This window comes from Tupaia chinensis, unplaced genomic scaffold (assembly GCF_000334495.1).
Source record: "Tupaia chinensis unplaced genomic scaffold, TupChi_1.0 Scaffold000313_1, whole genome shotgun sequence".
Taxonomy (NCBI): Eukaryota; Metazoa; Chordata; class Mammalia; order Scandentia; family Tupaiidae; genus Tupaia; species Tupaia belangeri.
The window spans coordinates 772,355-796,120 of record NW_006159806.1 but is presented as its reverse complement, the minus strand read 5'-3'; the positions used below and the strand labels follow the sequence as shown (position 1 = coordinate 796,120).

The 23,766-nt window shown below is 39.8% G+C and overlaps 2 protein-coding genes and 1 pseudogene across 7 annotated transcripts in view; 1 reads left to right on the top strand and 2 right to left on the bottom strand.

The window, feature by feature from the left end:
* REPS1 (RALBP1 associated Eps domain containing 1) overlaps positions 1–7,429 on the top strand; it is a 92,402-nt gene extending 84,973 nt beyond the window's left edge. For all 6 annotated transcript variants that reach the window (XM_006151084.3, XM_006151083.3, XM_006151082.3 and 3 more), the window contains 5 exons: positions 94–279; positions 1,609–1,704; positions 3,354–3,502; positions 4,223–4,328; positions 7,163–7,429. In XM_006151084.3, coding sequence (XP_006151146.1) covers positions 94–279; positions 1,609–1,704; positions 3,354–3,502; positions 4,223–4,328; positions 7,163–7,231 — 606 coding nt within the window. In that variant the 3' untranslated portion in view covers positions 7,232–7,429. The remainder of the gene's footprint in view (positions 1–93; positions 280–1,608; positions 1,705–3,353; positions 3,503–4,222; positions 4,329–7,162) is intronic.
* The window catches only part of ECT2L (epithelial cell transforming 2 like), a 97,514-nt gene continuing 77,262 nt past the window's right edge, over positions 3,515–23,766 (bottom strand). Inside the window, exons 15-21 of the mRNA XM_027772898.1 lie at positions 22,338–22,411; positions 22,091–22,247; positions 21,192–21,257; positions 18,882–18,970; positions 11,501–11,673; positions 10,026–10,149; positions 3,515–4,224 (exon numbers count right to left, since the gene is read on the bottom strand). Coding sequence (XP_027628699.1) covers positions 3,870–4,224; positions 10,026–10,149; positions 11,501–11,673; positions 18,882–18,970; positions 21,192–21,257; positions 22,091–22,247; positions 22,338–22,411 — 1,038 coding nt within the window. The 3' untranslated portion in view covers positions 3,515–3,869. The remainder of the gene's footprint in view (positions 4,225–10,025; positions 10,150–11,500; positions 11,674–18,881; positions 18,971–21,191; positions 21,258–22,090; positions 22,248–22,337; positions 22,412–23,766) is intronic.
* LOC106735131 (40S ribosomal protein S6-like) lies at positions 5,149–6,787 on the bottom strand (annotated as a pseudogene).

Sequence of the window (23,766 nt, the reverse complement as noted above, 5' to 3'; positions counted from 1 at the left end):
TCTTTATAATACATTTCAAAGAAGAAGAAGGCTACTTTGTGATATAGATAAGGCAGTGAAATGCTTGTCCCTCTGTTTTAAACTGTTGCCCAGGCTCCTGGTCCCGCTGTGCATCGCCCAGTGGATGCCGATGGCCTGATTACTCACACTAGTACCTCACCTCAGCAGATACCAGAGCAACCAAATTTTGCAGATTTCAGCCAATTCGAAGTATTTGCTGCATCAAATGTAAATGAAGAACAAGATGATGAAGCTGAGAAACATCCAGAGGTCTTGCCGGTCAGTATTCAGGGGTGTAACTAATTTTCTGTGGGCAGTCTCTTCCCATGTCGTGTTTATAAAAGTTCATGTCTAGACCCAGAACCCCTAAAAAAGCAGATATTAGAGATGACATCAGTGAGGATTTACAGGGGATCCTCAAAAAGTTTGTGGAAAATGCATGTTGTGGAAAAACTAGCCTTGGATTCAAATTTTTTTTTTAACACCAGAATATACTCATACTTTAATTTCACTATTCCATGAACTTTTTTTTTTTTTTTTTTTTTTTAATGACAGGAGGGGAGGTGGGAAGACCTCAACAGGATCTGATCCCCTTTCCCCAACCCCCTAGCTCCTCAGAATCCCGGGTGTCCAGCATGCCAGGAAAGCCATTTGGCTGCTAGCACTGTAGTCCAGTATGCTACAGACGGCACCATCTAGGCTTGGCCATCCGCAAGGTTTTTGAAGTCCCGTCATATATTCCCTGGTCAGTGCCTCTCAGTTTTTTTAATTGGTTTCTGAAATCTACTTGTTACAGTAGGAAGCTGACGAAGAAGCAGAATCTAGAATCTGTGGGGTGAGTAGGTTAATGTGAAAAGACACAAAGACATCCTTCTGGTCCTGGCTGGAAATTGATCTGGAGACTTCTTAATGCTAAGCCTCTGGTTTTGTGATTTGTTGTAGATTATTGTGCAGCTATGGTTGTCTTGGCTATGCTTAGTTTATATGAGAGTAGTTGCCTCCCTTGTTAGGCAGATTTATACACTACGTGCTGCCAGAATTTAATCTTTGCAGACAGTGTTCCAGGAAATTCCATCATAGTTCTAGTGGCAAGAACTTCTCTAGGAATCCCTGACCTAAATCACTGAGCATAAATACGTAGTTGAAGGGACCAGAGGGATTCCGATTGTTTCAGCTCATATTAAGCCTCTCAAACAGATCCCAAAACCCATGTTTATTTGACTACCATAACTGAGACAATGGTTTCATATAGATCTGACGCATGAAGATTTCCCGCTAAACTAGCCTCTTTTAACCTGTAACTTTCTGCCTAGTCCATTAAAGGCCAAGGAAGACAGGGGCAGGCCTAAGGGCAAGAGCAGATGAGCAAGCGTCACTGGGTACTGGTGTTCAGCCACTGCAGAGGTTCACAGAGTGGCTCTATCCTCACCTTCCCTGCAGTCAAAGGTCATTTAACAAGGTTTTTCCAAGTTCCTTCTGATCCTCATCTCAAATTGCTTATCATAATGAATATTTTCTTAACGTTTTACTCTGATTTGTTATATATTCCATGTTTATACATAATTATGTATTACAGAGAATTAATAGAGATCATATATTCACATACAGGTTGAAAAGCCTTCTGATCCTGCAAGTTCTCTTCGAGTTGCCAAAACAGATGGTAAAATTGAAGAAAAGACAGCTGCTAACGCTCCCGCCAATGTGGTATGCAAAAGATGGTTTATAATATTGATAATTTTGCACATACAAAAAGTTATATGAGATAGTTTTTAGCAATAAGTCAACCAGAGATTATCTAATCTGTTCCACTGTGTTTAACTGTAAGATATCCGGTCTGTGTCAGGACAAGGAGTACCTATTTAATGAAGAGGATATCCTCTAATCTGTAATAGGATATGCCACAATCTCTCAGATTTTATGTGGTATTACAGTCTCCCAAATACATGAAGTAGAATTTCTTCATAGGTCAGATTCAGATTCAGTATCCTTTTTTTTTTTTTTTTTTAAATACTTTTTTTGGAGAGGTTTCTGCTATAGGGTGCGTGCGCTCGCCAGAAAGACAGAGACAGAAAGCAAGAAATCACCCCCCAGGGGCGATGCCCATGCCACAATCCCTTCTCCTCCCTTGTCCTCTCAGGATCTTGGGCACTCACGTACACGCGCCCAGCGTGACTTTAAGCTACTGGGTCCGGGACTTGAACCGCGGTCAACTACATGGGAGTCCAGCGACATAGCCATTATGCTAACTGCTGGTTCCAGGTTCAGCTTCTTGTAGAGAAAAATTACCAGTGCCCTAATGTAAATGTTATAGTAACTCTGTACTCTTGATTTTTTTCTTCAACTGTTTTAGGGATATTTTTTTCTCCAATGTTTATTATGGAAATCTTAAACATATAGAAAAGTTTAAAGAATTTTACATTATATATCAGTAAAGTCATCATTGTTATTATACCATTAATATTTTACTATATTTGCTTTGCTACATGTCTCTCGTTTTTCTGTCTTTCAAGCTTCTCATCTATTTTATGCCATTTCAACTTGCAGTTATTAGAATACTTTCCCCATGAGGGAATAATTTTGGTAAATTTTTTTTTGTCACCATCCAGACATTCCTAGTAATTATACAAATAGCATGTGTTTCTGAAAGTGCTTAAATTCTGCTCTCTGGATAATTTGTCATTCTACTATATTAGTTCTATGATGTTCTTTAAAATTTTTTATTTTTGTCAATTCATGGCAACAAAATAAAAACACTTAACTAAAGAAATAGCAGTTGACTCTTGTGTATTTGCAAGAGAGTCAGGTTATGGTAAATAATGAAATACCATATTTGATTCTGTTGTGGGCAGATTCATAGTCTCCCAACAAAATGTTCTCTCATTTTCAAGAGTTACTTAGTATCTTAGCAGTGGTTTATTTTGTTTTGTTTTTAAGAATTATCTAGGTTTCTATTTCTTTAAAATGAATAGTTTAATTCATTAAAATGATACATCTTAGTATTTTTCAATAGGAAATTCCACAGTAATAATGATGAATATTTCCAGCAACTTTATTTTAAAAGATTAGATGTTTATTGAGCTCGTATAACATTTATGTTAAAACTGAATATTATGGTCTTAGATTAGATTCAGACTCAAGGATCTTGTGTCACTCTTTTAAAAGTGTATATTTTAGGTTCATTCATGATTGTGATTTCAATTAGAAATGTCCTCTCCCCTTGAAATATAAGTTAGCTGTTGCATAAGTAACTGATTTTTCCAGAACACGTGGCTTAAAGGTAATAAATGGTGTTGGCAGATTGCTAACCATGAATGTCCTCAAAAGACATTATTAACGGGATTCTTGTTTTCTAGAGCAAAGGCACAACACCTCTTGCTCCACCACCTAAACCTGTTCGAAGAAGACTAAAATCAGAAGATGAATTAAGGCCAGAAGTTGATGAACATACGCAAAAGACAGGTGTCCTAGCTGCTGTACTTGCATCACAGCCTTCTATTCCTAGGTAGTCATACTTTTCTAAGTGCATTTCCTTACTAGGAACAGAAAGCAGTTATCAAACTGAAAGAAATTATGATCAGAGTAGGGCTCTATTTGAGCACGGATTTTTTTTCTCTTTGAGAGCTTTCTCATTTATGAATGGGTAGAATATTCTTTCTACTTTTCTCATTTTATTATTAAGTTCCGTTCCAATTCCATTTTCACCTCGTTGCAAACCCTGGAGCAAGCAGACATCTTTGAAGTTGGCAGTGTCGAGTGTAACTGATACTGTGACTGTGGTTGTTCTAGACCAAGAGGCAGTTGATTAAGGCTCCCAGGCCAGATTAGTCCTTTGGCCTGTTTTCGTATGACCCATGAGCTGAGAATGACTCTTACTTTTTTTGTAAAAAAGCGAAGAAAGTAAAAAGGATAGAATAGAGGAAAAGACAAATGAAATAAATAGAATATGCAACAGAAATTGGCATGCAAAGCTTGAAATACTGTCTGGCCATGCACAGAAAAGCTGCTAAAGCTTGCTCTAAACTACTTAACTTTAACTTAGGTGATTTTACAGAAAAAGAATAATTAAAACAATGTACCACTGACACCAAATGAGTAAGGGTAAGCTGTGCTGATAAGGAAAAGATGCTGCTTCTTGCTTTCCATGTTAGAAATAGCTGAGAGTGGGGAGAATTTAAAGGTAGGAAATGAAGGTTGTGCTTTTTTGTCCCCTTTGTCTTCTCAGATCTGTTGGGAAAGATAAGAAAGCTATTCAGGCATCAATTAGACGCAATAAGGAAACCAACACAGTTTTGGCCAGATTAAATAGCGAATTGCAGCAACAATTAAAGGTAATGTAGTTTCAAATCTTTATTTGGGATGTTCAGTGGATTCAGAGTACATATAAAGCTTTCCCCCTAGCAAGAGAAATGTGTATCTAAAATGTTGGTGAACCTTTGAGTCTTTCAGTACTAAAAGGAATTTTTTATACTAGATTCTGGTATGAAGACACCTTATCACTATTTCTATAATATTGCTTAACTTTTGTTAAAAAAGCCAAAAGGGAAAAAAATGTTATGGTTAAGGACCAGCAGTTAGTGTAATGGCTATGTCGCTGGACTCCCATGTAGTCGATCGCGGTTCGTGTCCTAGACCCGGTGGCTTAAAACTCACGCTGGGCACATGTGCGTGCATGCCCAAGATCCCGAGAGGAGAATGAAGGAGAGGGGATTGCGGCGTGACCATCCCCCCTGGGGGGGGTGATTTCTCTCTTTCTCTCTGTCTCTATCTAGTGAGTGCATGCGCCCTCAAAACCTCTAAAAAAAAAAAAAAAAAAAGTGTTATGATTACATTATCTCCAAGATCATAAACATGGCTCTCTACTCTCTATTTAATTCTTAGATAAGTCAACTGTTGTTAAGTTTATTCTTTAAAAAAAATTATTTACTTAATTTTATTTATTATTATTATTATTACTTTTAAATTTACTATAGGGGACATGTGCTAGAGACTTGAACCACCAGTCCAAGACTTGAACCATGATCAGCCATGTGGAAATCCAGCACCTTCACCACCACACTATCTCCTGGCCCCATTTATCCTTTTATTTTATTTATTTATTTATTTATTTTTTTGAGATCTGACCTTATTTATTTCTTTCTCATAAAAATCTTATTTTTGACTGGATTCAGACTTAGAAGCTCTCAGAGAGGACAGCCTGCGTCTCTTCACAATCTGTTCTTGGCATTTTTCTTTAGCCTCCTTCATTCTCTTGGCCAAAAGTTTAGCATATTCTGCTGCCTCTTCCTTATTTTTCTTAGTACATTGTCTCTTGAGGGCAATACGCCGGCGTTTGTGTTGCAGGACACGGGGAGTCACAAGACGCTGAATCTTGGGTGCTTTGGTCCTAGGTTTCTTACCTTCTTTATTTAAGGGCTTTCTTACAACATATTGATGGACATCATCTTCTTTAGAGAGATTGAAAAGTTTTCGGATTCTGCTAGCTCTCTTAGGCCCCAGGGGGACGAGGCACGGTAGTATCAGTCAGTCCTGGAATATCCTTCTCTCCCTTTTTAACAATAACCAAATTGAGAACGCTCAGGTTGGCATCCACAATGCAACCCCGAACAGATTTGCACTTTCTTTCTCCAGTTCTCCTTGGTCTGTACTGGGAATGTCCCTTACTCAGTAGCAGGCAGACATGGCCATGGGATCAAGACACCCTGCTTCATGGGGAAACCTTGTTTGTCATTTCCACCACCGATTTGGACTACATAACCCTTCTATTCTTCACAAGGAAATATTCAGCTTCATCTTTAAGCAGCTGACCTCCTCCGAGTCACCTCGAAAAAGAGCCCATTTATCCTTTTATGAAGACAGCTCAGGTTCTATTAAAGGACCTTAGAAAGGTCTAAAGCAGAGGAGAGATGGGGGAATTTATATGGTCTTGCATGTGGAAAAAGAAAAGACAAGCCTTAAATAGAAATGTTACTTGTGGGGACCAGCAGTTAGCGTAATGGCTATGTTGCTGGACTCCCATGTAGTCAACTGCGGTTCATGTCCCTGGCCCGGTGGCTTAAAACTCATACTGGGCACGTGTGCGTGTGTACCCAAGGTCCCAAGAGGAGAACAGAGGAGAAGGGATTGCGGCGTGGTCATCCCCCGTGGGGGGTGATTTTTCACTTTCTGTTTCTCTGTCTCTCTCTGTGTGGCGGACACACGCGCCCTATAGCAAAAACCTCTCCAAAAAAAAAAAAATGTTACTTGTGTATAACGTATACCACTGTCATCAAACACTTAGGAGGCATGAATTTGTTTTCTTTTTCTCACTAAAAACCATTTTTTATTTGAATCCCTTTGAATAAAATATATTTATGGTTAAAAAAATTCCTATGATTAAAATAATTTTTGGTTCACCAACATTAAGAGCTCATGTCTCGTAAACCAGTGGAAGAATACAGAACTTAAGAATAAGTTTGCTAGTGTCATACCTTGATGAAAATGTTAATGTGTGTGTTTCTGAAGAATCGGAGAAAACTATAAAAACAAATATATAGGAGCTATTTAAAAAGCCACTTTTCTCATTACCTCAAAATAGAAAGTAAGCTACCAAATAGGAAAAGGATAGATCTAGTTAAAGCAAAACACTGTCAGTATGATGGAGAAAATGAAAATAAACTGAAGTATTAAGTAAATTAGAACTTGGGAAAGACTACTCAGAATCTCCAGTGATTAAAAATTAAATGTACAGACTTAATCTATTCTCTGTGTAACTGAAACTCACAATGAGATACAGGAGTTGATATAGCATGGTATCATCGCTAGGGGAAAGATTCTATGTTAAGTAATTTATCTACGGTTAATTCAGGTAGCAAGCAGGCTTAATGCACAGTTAGGCACTAACACCCATTTGTTGCCAGTATTGACTTTTCTCGTATTAATACATAGACAACAAATTGTATTATCCTGATAAAAGAAATAAAAAGATTTACTAAGGTTATATTTTAATATTATGATTGTAGAGAGAAACTACCTTCCCAAAGTGAAGTATACTTTTAAAATATGGATAGCTATCTTTTAACATTCATGACAAATTTAAAATATTCTCCTGAAGCTGGACCATTGTTAGATATGGCTTCATCTTAATATACTTTGAAATATAATTTGTCCTTTGCATCTTTTTCAGGATGTTCTTGAGGAGAGAATTTCCCTGGAAGTTCAACTGGAACAACTCCGACCATTCTCTCACTTATAAGCCAATTGCCGTTAACTGTGAACATACCCATTTTTAAGCAGTTTTGGGTTCAAAGCCAATTTGGAGACCCAAACATTCTGCTCACTGCTTAACATTAAATTTTATGATTTTGTTTTGCCCTATATGTTCACCATTGTATTTAAGTATCTTTTATTTTTTAATTTCAACAATAAAAGGGTCAGGATGACTTTTTCTGGAGAGTATGTTGTGTTTGTTTGCACACCCCACCCCTGCTGTTCCACAGTGGAAGGAATACATAATATCGATCTGTTGTGTTTATATGACCAAAATTGCACACTGGTTTGATTTACAGAGTGAGCTTCTCATTTATATCTCAAGCACAAACTGAGAAATCTTTGCAAAGGAAAACAAAATTAAACTGATTTGTCTTCTATTAGGTTTAGTATTTTACATAAAGCATCTATATTTGTTTTATACAAAGCTTTAAAATGAGATTTCTGTTGGATTCTTTTGTTTTAGAAAACTGTATTGGACAAGTTAATTTTCACTGTAAGTCATTTAGTTCCTCTTTGCAGTAAGGAGCATTCTTCAGGAGTCACACAAAACCTTGAGACTTCCTTTGTATGTCAGCTCAGGTGTCAGATTTTATATTTGCCTTGTGAAAATTTGATCACCTTTCTTAATTGTCCCCTCAGGGTGAAGAGAAAATGTGAGAACTAACTTAAATCCTGACACCTCAGAAACATTGCCGCCCCCACCTTTTTGGGCATGTTTATGTATTTTAGCTCTCTATTTGAAGTTTTACAGCTTATTTTGAAGTAATATGTTCTAGAACTTCTGAGGGTATAAATTACTCAACAAATAAATGGAAATTTCTTAAGATTTCTAGTTTTGCCTTCAGCTGTCTTATCGCTCATTATTTTGCTATATTGGCAAGATTTTCCTATTAACAGGGAATTTCTGGAATATGCTTTATTTAGGATGATCACTGTTTAAGGATTTGTTTTTTGTGATATATACATTTTAATCATATTTGTCAATTTGCGTTCTTGCTGACTTACAGTAAACAATCTCTAAAGTTTATTCTGTCCATCAGATCACAGTTGTTAAACTGCTTCTGGATATATCCCAACAGAATCAGAAATGTGAGTTTATATTAATAGAACAATATTTTAACTTTGGTACATTACTTTCTTTTCAGAGAGATTTTTGTTATAGGGTGCATGCGCTCATGGAGAGACAAAGAGAGACAGAAAGCCAGAAATCACCTCACAGGGGGTATGGCCATGCAACAGTCCCTTCTCCTTCATTCTCCTCTTGGGATTTGGGGCATGCGTGCATGAACACACGCACACACACACACACACACACACATACACACACACACACACACACATGCATGGTGTGAGTTTTAAGCCACAGGGTTCAGGACTCAAACCGTGGTGGACTACATGGGAATCCAGAAACATAACCACTGTGTCATCTGTTGGTCCCAACTTTGGTACATTTCTTTCTTTTTTTTTGCCATAGGGCGAGTGTGCTCCTCACAGACAGGGAAATCACTCCCCGGGGGGATGACCATGCTACAATCCATTCTTCTCCTGGGATTTTGAGCACACAATTTTCAAGTCACCAGGTCCAGGACTCAAACTGTGGTTGACCATTAGGAGTCCAGTGCCTTAACCACTACACCATTCACTGGCTCCAACTTCAGTACATTTTGAAAGAAGATTTAAATTTTTAGGAATTAGGACTTTGAATTTTTATTGTTGAAAGAAAAAAGTGTTTTTCTAGATCATAGTTTTTGACTGTTCCAGTAGATTTAGCTCATTACATGATCAAATTAAGGCTTAAAAGACCCAGAAAAATGCTCGACATCACTTTGCTGTTGGTTTTAAACAGCAGAATGGCTTTTTTTTTTTCTATACTCAGCAGAATTCTATTATAGACAAGTTTTACTCACTTGCATTTATTTTTGTTTCTTAAAAGTTGCTTTTTTTCCCAGTAACCTTTGAATTTAACAATGTCACAAATATTTGTAAAGCTTCTTATTTCAAAGATCTAAGAATTTAGTTTTGCAACAACAAAACAAAAATTACAGAGAACATTTTAGGAATATGGAATATTTTTAATGCTTTCTAAAGGAGTACATTCATATGGATATTTATGACAGGTTTCTGAACAAATTACTGTTTATCTCTTATGCATTTTTCAAAAATCAGTCATTGTTTCATGAAAATGTTAAAGATAATTTGTAAATCACCAACAAATTAGAAATTTTTTTGGACTGATCATTTAAACACTTCTCATTTTGATTCTTTTTAATTAGATTATAAAATAAAGCTTTACACAGTATACTTGTTCTTAGATTTAATCAATCAGTCAAATTACTCTAAATAGTATTGTCCATAAAAAATTACTACTAAAGAAACAGTTCAGAATTTTGGACTCCAGCTGTTGTTATTTTATGTTTCACATTAATTGAGCATAGATAAAGTAGAAAAGTCAGAAGGCTCATCTTAGTTCATTCTCTCAGTGAAAGTAATCATTCTGCTTTTTATTTTTTATGTATTTTTAATTTTTTTTTATCATTATTCTTCCATTTTGACCAGAGAGAGACAGATGGAGGGAAGGAGAGACTGAGAAAGCAAGCCACCAGGCTCAGGACTTAAACCATGGTCCACCGTGTGGGAGTCCAGTGCCTCAACCACCGTGCCACCTGCCGGCCCCAGTCATTCTGCTTCTTACTGAATATTTTGAGCAGAAAATACATGTGTCTCTCTTCACCAGGAAGAATTGGAACCCTTGAGGTTTTCTTTAAGTCCAGTCTGACCTCTTCATACTACTTCTAATTGCATTTTGGAGAACGGACAACCATAGGAATTTGTCATCCTCTCCCTCTGTGGCACAAATCCATTCACGTTTTGGACCTTGAAGAATAAATGCATTCTTGACATCTGTAAAAGCATTTGGAGTACACTGATTAGTCTTTGCAGGTAGCAATCAGAAGAAAAGAAGAAAATGTTTTGAAGTTCAAGAATTGACCACATCATCTTTAAGGATATTTTAAAACCTAAAAATAGAAATTGAAAACAAATACAAATCTAGTTTAGATTATAACTTCCTAAAATAATCCAAATATATCATAATCTAAAATAATCATTTGTTATTTTTAAATTATAATTCCCAATTATTTCAAAGACTACATGATAGAGAAATTCTTTTAATTTCTAGATCTTGATCTAGGTAGTCTTGATGCGAGAGCCATTAACAGAATTAAAGCCAACTACTTAGCTGAATGCCTGCTACCTATGGGATTACATAGCAGTGTCTTACCTTAGGGCACAGCTGATTATCATGGTGGAAAGAGAACCAAAAGGAAAAATATTTTACAAACTATTTAACCATACCAAGTGGTTCAGAGAACTGACCCTCTTTACCTCAGTTTGTCTTCTAGGTGGGAAATATTTATTCCTATACTTACCTTCATTTTTTTTCCCCTCAGACTCAGATTTAGAATGGAGCTGAAGCTCATAGGAATCCGCCCTTTATGTTTGTTTATTTGTTTGGTGTGGTTCCTTCTCTGAGATCTTGTCCCAGTTTTAACCTTATACCCTTGTCTTTCTTACATGCAGTGAAAAATACTGGCATGAGAAATGTCTCCTTCAGATTGTCTAGTCTAACAGAAATATAGGAAAGAGATATAGACTTTTTTAAACTTGAGAAAGTGTAGGGTAATTTAAAATAGTATAATAGGTTTAAGTCAGCTTTCTTTTTGTGATATGATTTTTTACTGGAATTATTATGAAAGAAATATTACTAAGCATCCTTTGCCAATCCGTTGATTTATATAGAAAAATTCTCAGCTTAAATGTGAACTTAAGGAAGAAAAGGTATAGTCAAAGTCAAAATAGTCACTTAGTCATAGAAGATAGAAAAATAGGGTGAAAATCTAAAATAGTACTTCAAGACTAACATCATCAGTCAGAGTAGAGCAGTGGTTAAGAGTTCCAGCTTTTGTGACAGACAGCTTCAAAGGACTCATGACGAAGTAGGGTCTTGCTCTTAGTGGTTTTCTAAAGCTGTTTTCAAAGGTCTAGGGCGCATGCCTGACAAGCCAGCAGTCCTGCCTTGCTATTTCAGAGGTAGATGAAAATATACATTGTTTAATGAAATCCTAATATTTGGGGAATTGTTCACAAACTGGCAAATTATTATTTCAGTTCTTTTCCTACTTTACTGTTTTATTAATGAGCTATATATAATCTAGTTTTGTGAAGCATCTCGGAGAAAGAAGAAAATACATACACTTGGAATCTGGAATATCTTCTATGAGTAGCCTATGAAGGGCCACTGACGCCATGAACTGGTAGGTTGTGCTGGAAGTCCTTTCAAAGGGAGTGTGAGATGTGCCCCGACTAGAAACGAGCAGTGCATCGTTGAAGAGGAAAAGGCTGAGATCATGGCTGTGTTCATAGAGCCTGTATTAAAATGAGTGAAGGGGCAGGGTAAGACACGTAAATAGGCACTTTTTTCACAGTTAACCGTCTTTAAATAGATGAGCCAAAAACCAAGGCATTTACCCCTCTCCATACCTTTCAAATGGCTCATTACAGCAAAACTTTCCTCCTGACAATCCAAATTAGTCCCTTCCTCCTCAGATCAGTGTGGTGGGCCATCAAGATTCCTGGAGGAGCCACCTGATGCTTGTCGCTCAGACAAGTATTTCACAATGGACATAAGAAAAGTGAACATTGAACTTTTCCTTTATCAAATGAATTGTGATTCTGTTCTTAAGCTTTTGTCAAATTTGGTATTCAGGGGCAAGCTCCATGGCACAGCAGTAATGTGCTGCCAAAAGCTGGATCTCACTGGTGTCCTCTATTTGAATCCCTGGCTTGGTTGGCCTGGAACACCAGAGTATGTAAAAGTTATGTATTTCTTTTTTTAAAGAGTTGTTTATTTTTACTTATTCATTTGTTTATTTTAATTTGACCAGAGACAGACACAGAGAGAGGGAAGGTGAGAAAGCAAGCCACCAGGTAGAGCTGAGACTCGAACTGGCCATGTGGGAGTGTCCAGCACCTTAACCCCCACGCCACCTGCTGGCCCCAATACAGTTTTTTACTGAGTTTGCTACCATAGTCAACTGTTGGCATTTCTCAAAGGGCAAAATGTGGTCTCCTCAACCTCCTGTCTGTTGTCCTCTTGACTTTTGTGTTTGTGGAGCCAGTCACCGTGTGTGGTGAGTTTAACAGAACTCAGTGGGGGTTAGCCTGTGGCGCCCTTAAGGACTCAGCACAACATCAAGTGATGCACCAGGGAGGAGCCTGGGGGAGTCCCTACTGCTCTGCATGTCCCCAGTCTTTGTCATCCCCAGGAGTGGCTAAATGGAGCAGGCTAAATGGTTTAAGAGAGTATAATTTAAATCTTTTTAGAAGCATCAAGAACCCCTCGTTTTTTTTCTTACACTTGTTCATGGGATCTCTTTTTTTATCTTCTCCATCTTTCTGTAATTTATTTACAGAACTGTGCAAGTGACATCAGTCCATACTTAACAGTTTTTATTTAGGGTACTTTTTTCCCCAGCAGGTTTGCATTTTGCTTGGCTCAGTCCTCCCTCCACTCAGGTCATCCAAGTTACATACCTAGTACATGTCCCACCACTGTTTCTGTGCACATTTATGTAATCACACACACACACACACACACACACACACACACATCCATTGTCATTATTTTACAGAAATGCTAAGATCATCCCCACTTCCTTTTCCCTGCTCTTCCCCTGCAATGGAAATCAAGGTAACCGCTAACAGCTTTCATTCACTTGAAATAGTACCTCATCGGGTGGACAATCATTTCTTCAACCTTCTCCCTATTAATGGGCGTTCCTCTCTTGATGGGCGTTTACTTTGTAGAAGCGTGAGTCCTTTCCCTCTTTCCTGCTTTTCTCCCACCTTTCATTTGTTCTTTACTGTTACTATAAATAATGTTGCAATAAACTGATTCCTTACATCTGAATAAATTCCTTATGTTTTGCTATTACTCCTATCAGGATTTCTGAGAGTAGGATTGAGTGGTGAAAGGGTACATACGTATTTTTATCAAAGACTTCCAGGTGGTTTCCCATAAAAGCTGTATAATTCACATTTATAACTCACTCTATATGATAATGACTCTTGACTTCTGCACAGTGCAAACTTTGATGTGCATCCCAAGTACCTGGAGATTTGTTAAACGCAAGCTCTCCACGATGCAGATTTCACTGATCTGCAGGCCACACTTTGAGCAAGAAGGCACTTAAGTAATTTATTACAGTCATGCCTGAGAGCAGGATTTCAAAGGGTAATCTGCTTCAAGTTCAACTATTTGGAGAGTGTCAGGAAGCACCAGTTGTTTTAGGTGCGCGGATGATGGAAATGCACTACCACTACAGACAGCTCTTCAAATATGTGCTTCCTGTGGTTATGATTGAGGCTGGGAGAAGTGGGGTGCTCCAAAGTTACTGATAATCTTGCAAGAAATAATGCTTTAGATTGAGATGATAGGGTATTCTGAGAATAATGGAGCAGATAGGAATGAGGAAGAGGAAGCAAAAAATGAAGCAGTGCATTTTAAGCCTGCATGTGAGGGGCTATGAGTAGTGAATGGCACTTTTAAAGGCAAAATTTCTACCAAGTTTATTGCTTTTTTGGGGGGCAGGGAAGTGACACAATTTGTACCATATCACTAATGAAGCCTATTTTCCCATATCATACAAGTTTAGAAAAATGTTTAAAACTATAATAAGTAGTTGTTTTTTCTGAATTGTCAGGGAATATGCCTACAGAGTGCTTTAAAGATTGAAGGGGCGCTTGCTTTTGTAAATTAAGTGTTCGGGCTTTTTCCTTTGGAAGGACTACATTGAGACTGGAGGTAAATGAAGGAGAATTAGCTCTGGGACCTACTTGGACCAGGTGAGTAGTTGACTTGAGGGGAGGGGAGGGGGAGGAATGGGAGGAGAAGAAAGAAGAAGGGAGAGGAGAGGAGGGGGGAAGACTGAAGGGAAGGAGCAGCCACACTAATTTGAGTTTGGAATTGAGGCCATTTATAATCCCAGAATATAAGGAAACACAAATTTTTTAAAACATCTTTTTAAATTACTTTTTAAATTTTATTATTTTTAACTTGCTTTAGGGCACCTGCACCCACCACAGAGAGATAGACAGAGAGAAAGCGAGGGAAAGTGAGAAAGAAAGCTGTCAGCTTCAGGACTTGAACGGCAGTTGACCATATGAGAGTCCAGTGCCCCAACCACCATACCACCTGCCGGCCCTGAGGTTCTTATCTTAATCTGATTATAAGCATGCAATACACACACACACACACACACACACGTGTGTGTGTGTGTGTGTATATATATATACACACACACATATACATACAAACATACATATGTATATACACACACGTATGCACACGTATATAGTCTTAATCTGCTGTTGTGTTGCTAAATAGGAATACTTGAGACCGAGCAATTTATAACAAATAGAGGTTGGTTTGGCTCATGAATCTGCTGGTTGGAAACCTAAAGAGCACTGGGGTCAGCATCTGGCTAGCCTGGGTCCTGTGTTGCAACATGGCTGACAGACACAGAAAAATCAGTGCCTGTGTGGAGAGAATGAGCACAACGTGTAGGCTGCCATCTTACTTTAAGTCCAGCCTGCCCTCACCCCTTCCCATGAGAGTGAGAACTCACTTCCTTCTTACCTGTCTGTCCATGCCCCATCATCCAAACATCCCACTAGGCCTTGCGTCTTAAAGGTCTCACCACTTCCCAACACCATTACATCAGGGGCCAAATTTTAACACATGAATTTGGGAGGACATATTCAAACTGTAGCATATCTAAATCTGACTTTTATCTAAGAAAATGCTTTCCAAAAGCCATTTACTGGGACCAGGAGATGGCATGGTGTTTAAGGCACTGGATTCTCACATGGCCAGCTACAGTTCAAGTCCTGGGTCTACGAAATTACGCCAGGTGTGTATGCATGCATGCCCAAAAGAGCTGAAAGGAGACAGGAGGAGAAGGGATTGTGGCATGGTCACCCGCCCCCCTGCCCCATGGAGGGTGATTTCTCACTTTCTCTGTCTCTGGCAAGCACACATACCCTATAACAAAAACCTTGTGTGTGGGGTGAAGCCATTTACTAAGTTAAGCTCTCCTCCCCAAGATCACTCTGACAATTTTTGTATACATAAAAGCACCAGAAGCTTTTTTAAAATTTTAACAATTCCACTAAGTATGCAAAAGCAAATAATTTTACCTTCTATATTGACATAAATGAGCAGCTGAAATGGAAACCATGGCTCCTACTATGCTTTCGAAAGCTTTCTCTGCTCACACTCAGAACTAACGCCAAAGGTTTTTTGTTTTTAATTTGCCAGAGAGCACATTTACTTGCCAGAGAGAGACAGTGCTTGGGGAAAAGCACCCCCTGTCGGGGCGGGGACACACTGCAATCCCTTTTCTTCTCCATGTCTCCATCCTATTGGGAACTGAAGCATGCAGGCACATAGGACTGGCGTGTTTTTCAAGTCACCAAGGCTGAGATTTAAATGCCATAGTTGGGGCTGGCAGGTGGCACTGACTTCCACGTGGTCGACTACAGTTCAAGTCCCAGACCTGGCGGCTTGTTTTCTCACTTTCCCCCTTGCACTCTGTCCCTCTCTGGTCAGATTAAATAAATAAATAAATAAATAAAGTTAAATAAAATAATTCTTAAAAAACAAAACAAAACAAAAAAACCCCGCACAGTCAGCATGTGGGATCCAGCTCCCTTAACCCACCAGGACAAGGTGCCAGGGCTTTGAAGGGTACTTTTTTTACCCCTGGACTTCAGTAGGGTTTCTTTACTTATTTACAAATAGCTACAATAACTCAGTATAATGTAAATTCTTAACTTTACTGGAAGCATTTGTTACCATTTACTGCATTAGCCAGCCCGATAGATAAAGGCACAAAGTACCCAGGTTTTATAAGTACGTAAAACTAAAAGATTTTCAGGACACGACCTTCGGCAGGAATAGACCACACCAGCCATTGGCTCTCCTGTAAGCTGAAATGGCCCAAAACTCTTAGGTCTTTGGGAAAGTCATGATGTATTTTCCTGATTTTCTATGCAAACAGCGTCATGACTTTCCCGACGACCCAGTACATCAGCCAGCCTCCATACTTCCACACCCCGATTGTTGGATCCCAGTGGCTTTTTGGGTTCCCAGGATAAAAGTAAATTCACAAGCAGAGTTCAGTATCCTTGGGAAGTCGGGGTCTTTGCCTTCCCCCAGTGCATAGTTACCATGGTAAAGGACTTCCCCACTGGGAAGGGCCAAGAGGAAACTGTATGATACTCCTTTTTGGCAGCCAGCAGGGTCTTTCCTCAAGGGGAGTGTTGTAGTTTGAGTATGTCTCCTGAAAATTCACGTGTTCAGCAATTGTAATGAGAGTAAGAGTGAGAACTTAATCTAATTGTGGCATCATAAGGCGGGGCTTTGGGAGGAGGTTAGGGTTTAGATCAGCAGGGTGGGGCCCCCATGGTTGACTCTTGGTGGGTTGTGTAAGGAGAGGGAGTGAAAAAGAGAAACTCAGGACACAGACCATGTTCTCCTTCCCTTCGCCATATTATGGCACAGCCAGACAAACCCTGCCATTCCACTAGAGCTGGATAAACCTCTAGTTTTATAAACCACCCAGATTCAGGTATTTTATTTGGGCAACTACAGGGCCTGTGGGTTTAGGGAGTGGATGACTCCATTGGGTGACCAATGCCAGCTCTCTGTTCACCAGTCCTGGAAGGTTCTACCTTTGTACCTTTGGCAAGATTCCTGTGGGGGGATGAAGAGTGAAACACACCTAAAAATTAGCAGCTCAAAGTCACATAGATGGAAATGAACGTTTCCGAAAAAACAATGGCACCAGATCTCCAAGGTACATAATGCATTATAAAAGCTTTACATACCCAGCACTCTCTAGTCTGTGTCCACAGAGGAGCAGATGCCCTCCCCACCAAGTGTGCCTGCTCTTAAAATGACGATGCCTTCCTCTCTACCCTAAAATCATTTTTTTTTCCATTTAGAATGCAAATGTTTACCCCTCCTTTCTATTTGCCAAGGCAAACTCTTGTTTATTAATTGTTTGCTCAATAGTTGCTGCTATGTTGATGAGGTTATGAAAATAAACTCTTGGTTCACCTTCCCACTTCCTGGTCTCATCAGTGGAGACAGCTCTGCCCATGCACTGGTACCTGATTCTGACTTCCAGACAGGACTGACTCATCCTGTGTCCTCAGGCAGCTTAGCTAAGTCAGTTTCCCCCTAATTCCTGTTCTACTTGTCTCACCAAGTGACTGCAAGGAATTTATCAAATGAGAGAAGTTAAGACATGTGGTAAACCATAAAGCCTTATCCCCACGTGAGCTGGTACTGTACATGTAAATATAAGTAAGTGTGTTTCCTCCAAGTGAAAATTCCTAATGGAAATCATGGGACTGGCATTCCTTGGGATTTATGTGATTTTTTCAAATGACAGAAAACAAGGTTGCAGGTTAAATGTTGTGATACCTTTTGGAATATGAGCTCATTTGTATTTATTTAGTATCAAATATTAATGTAAGATTACATTTATATTCACTGAAAAACAGTGTAGGGACCAGCAGCTGGTGTAATGGCTATGTAGCTGGACTCCCATGTAGTTGACCACGGTTCGAGTCTCAGACCCGGTGGCTTAAACTCACACCAAGCGCTTGTGCGTATGTGCCTAAGATCCCAAGAGGAGAATGGAGGAGAAGGGATTGCGGGGTGGCCATCCTCCTTGGGGGGATGATTTCTCGCTTTCTGTCTCTCTGTTTCTGTCTTTCTGGTGAGTGAACATGCCCTATAGCAAAAACCTCTAAAAAAAATTAAAAAAAAAAAAGAAAGAAAGAAAAGAAAAGAAAAGAAAAAGGAAAACAGTATAAATGTTATCATCGGGAAATTGTCCACTTAAAAATAAATGTACTTCACAATTAGAGACTAAAGTGACTTAGTATTATCCTCAGGTCCTCAAATATACACACAGCTATTGTCCAAACACAAGATAAGTTAGGTAGCTGCCACAGAGATCATTTTGGTCAGCAAAACCTAAAATATTTACTAACTAAATCTTTACAGAGAAAATTACCAATTCTTGTTCTAAAGAAAGTAAAGGGATACTAATTTGTGGAAATTGGTATTCTTCTCTCTTGTTCTGGAAGTACTCTGAGCACTGTGTAAACGCTATGAAAAGGTCATTTTCACACTGACCTTAACTAACAGTATAATAAACTGTTCCTCTCTTCCTTACAGTGGGGGGATTGGTGTGAAATCCCACAACACATGGAGCTTGCTAAGCAGGAAAGTGACTAGCTTCAGAATTCCTGCTTCGGTGGAGTTCGGGGGCGTGGTGGAGACCGGTTCTTTTCTCTCATTCTACCTAGTAGCTGCCTAGACTTCAAGCCAGTGATAAAATACCTTAGGCTACCTCTGAGGAGTATGTATTTTATTACTTTTAGTTCATAGTAAAGATTCCTCATAAAGAAGTCAGACGTGGTGTTGAAGGCTGGAGATACAAGGTTAGTAAGATTCACTTGTTCTCAGGAGCCCACTCCTTACGATTGCTGTCGTTTACCTTAAAGAGAAACTTATTTCCTCATCACAGCAGTGAAGTTGGGCTACATCTTGGACCTTAATCAGATATCTGTTTACCTCTGACAGAGTCTACAAAATAAAAAGTAAAATTAGAAGTGTATTTAAATTTTTAATCATCTCACTATTGCAAAACTTTTTTTTTCTTTTTTGCTGGGAGGGGGGATGACTGCCCTGCCATCCTTCTCCTCCATTCTCCTCTCAGGGGTTTTGGGACATGCACACATGCACGCCTGATATAATTTTTAAGCTGCTAAGTCTAGCACTTGACCCTCATATTTGGCCGTGTGGGATCCAGCCATGTCAACCTCCACGCCACCTGCTGGCCAACTGAAAAAGCATTTTATACCCTAGAATATGCAAGTGTGGACTAGAACTCAGTTTAATTATGAAACAGTGAATATTTTCATTGTTTATCAAACAGGCTTTCTATAGGAAGAGCATGGAATTGAAAATAAAAACAATATTTGGAGGCCAGCAGGTGACATAGTGGTTGAGGACACTGGACTCCCATGTGGCCGACCTTGGTTCAAGTCCTGGACCTGGTGGCAACTTGCTCTCTTCTCTCTCTCTCTCTTGTCAAAATAAAAGAAAGTTAAGTAATTCTTTAAAAACTACTTGAAGATATTGTCAAACATTTAAAATTACTGAAATTATTGTTTTATTATAAATGTTTTTCTAGTATCAAAAACAAAGTTGGGGGCTGGCCTGGTGGCCTAGTAGTTAAAGGAACTGGCTGAGATTCAAATCCCAGCTGTGGCAGCTTGAAAAACTGTCAGGCGTGTGTGTGTGCATGCCCCAAGTCGGCATGGAGAAATGCAGAAGGTATCGTGATGTGACCGTGCCCCATAGGGAGGTGCTTTCCACCCCTCTCCTTCTGTCTCTGGTGAACACACATTCCCCCTGGAAAAAGATTTTAAAAACAAAGTTGATGGAGAGGTCAAGAAGGGAGTTATCAAGGAAAAATTCTAATGGGGTTGGCAGGTGGCACGGTAGTTAGGGTGCTGGATTCCCACATAGCTGACTGCAGTTTGAGTCCCAGACCTGGTGGCTTTCTTTCTCACTTTCCCTCTCTCTGGTCAAATTAAAAAATAATAAAAGTGGGGACCAGCAGATGGTATAGTGGTTACATCGCTGGACTCCCACATAGTCGATTGCACTTAGAGTCCCGGATCTGGCGGCTTAAACTCATGCCAGGCACATGTGTGTGCGTGCCCAAGATCCCAGGAGGAGAATGGAAGAGGAGGAAATGCTATGTGGCCATCCCCCTTGGGGGGGTAATTTCTCACTTTCTGTCTCCCTGGTGAGCACACATGCTCTATAGCAAAAGTCTCTTTAAAAAAAAGAATTAATCTTTTTAAATTTTTTGCAGCATTGCCATCCCCTCTGGGGGGGGTGATTTCTCACTTTTTGTCTCTCTGTCTCTCTCTGTCTTTCTGGTGAGCGCACATGCCCTGTAGCAAAATCCTCTTCAAAAAAAAAAAAATTGGACCTTTGAAATCTGGTCAATTACATTGTTCTTTCCCTCCCAAAATGTGCAGAGTGAAATTATGATAAAATAACTATCTTACTTTCCCAGTTTAACCAAATTAGAACATCCCCATCAAATGCTACTTTAATTGAACCTAATTCATATGTGAAACACATACTGTTTGACAGACACTAGAAGACAAGTAAACCTTAGCTCATACATGGCAGAGCTCCCAAGGGGCTGAGCAGTGGTGTATGGGCAAAATATGATGCTCTGTGAGACAGGCCACATGGGAAGGTTCAGGGTTCACATCCAGAGACCTCCCTAAGTATTCCAGATGTGTGTGTGCCCATGATCCAGGGCTGGCTGAAGCTGGGGGTGAGTGGTAACATTGAGACTCCACTGTGGGTACTGCCTCTCTGTCTCATGCAGAGAGGGAGAATATCCTACAGGTAACAGCTAACAGGACTTGTTGATCTTTTTCAGACAGCCTCAGTGTGCAGACTCTTGCACACCCAGCACTACATGCAGGGTGACAGAAAACCAGTTGAACACATGTTCCTTGGAAGGAGGGAATCATGCACAGTTATACCAAGCAAGCGGCTAATACTGTAGAAAAGTTATGGAAGATGGTTGAGCTCACTATGCCTCTGCTGGTCGAGCACCCTCGTGGTTAATAAGAGTGTGAAATGGGGGAGCTTGCAGCCCCTGGCATGCGGCAGCTGGTCCACAGCTATTGGCTGCATTGGGATCTGACTCCTGCCAGGAGCCCGAGGTTATATTCCCCAGCGCGGGTTGGAGCAAGTATGTAAGCATACATACAGGGCACCCCACGATCATTCTCGTCAGATCTGAGAGCTGATCTTTCATGTTGATGTTTTTCTTCACCTAGAAGACAAAGAGATTTTTGGCAAATCAATTATCAGACCTTTTTTATATATAAAATAAATAGATTAAAGTATGTTTAAAGCATGGGCGCATATGCAGGCATGCCCCAAATCCCAGCAAGATGAAGAAATGGAGAAGGGATTGCAGCATGGTCTGTCCCATTGAGGGGTGCTTTCTCCCTCTCCCTCTCTCTCTGTTTCTGTCTCTCTCTGGTGAGCACATGTGCCCTCTGGCACATATACACAGCTGTGTGAATTTGAAGCCACCAAGTTTAGGACCTGAACCACGGTCAAACTACATGGGAGTCCAGCGATGTTACCATTATGCCATCTGCTGGTCCCCGCAGCATGGTTTTCAAGCCATGACTCAAACTGTACAACCAGCCATGTGGGATCCAACACCTTAATTTCCATTTCACTTGCTGGCTCAAAATAGTTTTTTAAAAAATAGTTTTTAAAAAATAGTTTCAGGTTTTTTTCCCATCTCTCTCTCTCTCTCTCTCTTTTTTTTTTTTTTTACTTTTTTAAATGATTTTTTTTACATTCTTATTTCTTTATCTAGAAAAATCAATCAAAATAGCCCACTCTTCAAATGTTCATATTAATAAGATTTTATTGTATTTGTAGATACCTGAAAACATTCGGTCTCATGTCGTTTGGCTTAGAATTGGTGTCCTGAGTTTCCAAAATCACTGAACACAACTATTGAGTCAGCATTAAAAGGATGAAAGATTTTGAAGCCTTTACAGAATGTTACAAGATAAGGGATCTCAGGATGCTCACTAAGAGGACCTCAAAATCCCTGCAACACTTGTAAACAGCGCAGCAACCAACCTCATCTATGTAGGCTTTGTAGTTTTTGATCTGGTTGATGGCGGTGGTCAGGTCCCCTCGGTCAGCGTGTTCTGCAGGGGTATGAAGCCGCAGAGCGTAGAGAAGATGAGTATATTCTTCAAACCTTCGTGATGGGTACAGAAGCAGCTCTGGCAGGCTGTACAGGAGGCACAGAGGGAGACAAGGCTGGTCTCTGAACCTTGAGGGATGCCTCATCTTTTGGGGGATCTTCTCCCTCAGAGCTTACCTCAGCATTTTCGTAACAATGGTTTTGTCATGCCTCTTTAGGAAAGCTCGGAATGCTGGTATTGTTTCTCTGCACTAAAAAATTAGAATGATAGCGTCAAACCTTGACTCTAGGGGGTCAGCAGGTGGCATGGTGGTGAAGGTGACTGGATCCCACAGGGCTGACAGCACGGTTCGAGTCCCGGACTGGCTGTTTAAATGCACTGGGCACTTGTGCAAGCACGCTCAAAATCCCAAGAGTGGAGGAGAAAGGATTGCAATGTGGCCATCTCCCCAGGTGATGCTTTCTCACTTTTCTTTTTTCTCTCTTTGTCTAGAGTGAGCACACAAGCCCTATAGCAAAAATTATTAGGTCACCGGATTTTCCCCACAATCTAATAACAAAGAACTTTGCTCTGGAAGACTGTCATAAAGCCCTCTTCTGCTGAGCTAGCATGATCTGAGGAGCACAAAGCAAAAAGGGCAAACTTCTACATCTAATTGGTCAATGTATAAATAGCGCTATTGGTGTCTCCAACACATACTAAGTATAGTATATTCATTATACATAGACCTAACCCTATTCATTGAACTTAATTGGTATAGACAAAAGTAGACTTTGCAACCCAGTGAACTTGGATTAGAATTAGAGAAAACTGAATATGCAACCTTGTCAAGTTACTTCACTTCTCTAAGCCTCTGCTTTCTCATCTATCAAATGGTATCACCCCTAACTCTTATGGTGAAAGGAAAACAATCCTATCCATAAAGTACCTGTCTCCTAGTAACTGTTATTTCATTATAGTAAGACTTTTTCTATTAGTATTATTCACCTTTAATATCACTGATAATCATGTTTTCTGTACTAATATTCTAAAAGTGCTCCACTGTACTTAGCATGTTTTAAAATGATACTCAGGACCAGCAGGTGGCATTGCTGGATTCCCATGTAGTTGACTGCAGTTTGAGTCCCGGATCCAGTGGCTTAAAAACTCTTGCTGGAGGTACCAGCAGTTAGTGTAATGGCTACATTGCTGGACTCCCATGTAGTCTACCATGGTTCAAGTCCCAGACTGGTAGCTTAAACTCGTGCCGGGCATGTGTGCATGCGTGCCCAAGATCCCGAGAGGAGAATGGAGAAGAAGAGATTGTGGAGTGGTCATCCCCCCGGGGGATGATTTCTCGCTTTCTGTCTGTCTCTGTCTGGATCACACACATGCCCTATAGCAAAAAACAAACAAACAAACAAACAAAAAACTCTCTCAAAAAACAAAAAACTCATGCTGGGCATGTGTGCATGGATGCCCAAAATCCCAAGAGAAGAATAGAGGAGAAGGGACTGTGGCATGGCCATTCACCCTGAGGGTGCATTTCTAGCTTTCTCTCTCTCTGGTGAGTGCACATGCCCTGTAGCAAAAATTTCTCTCTCAAAAAAGAAAAAAGATACTTGC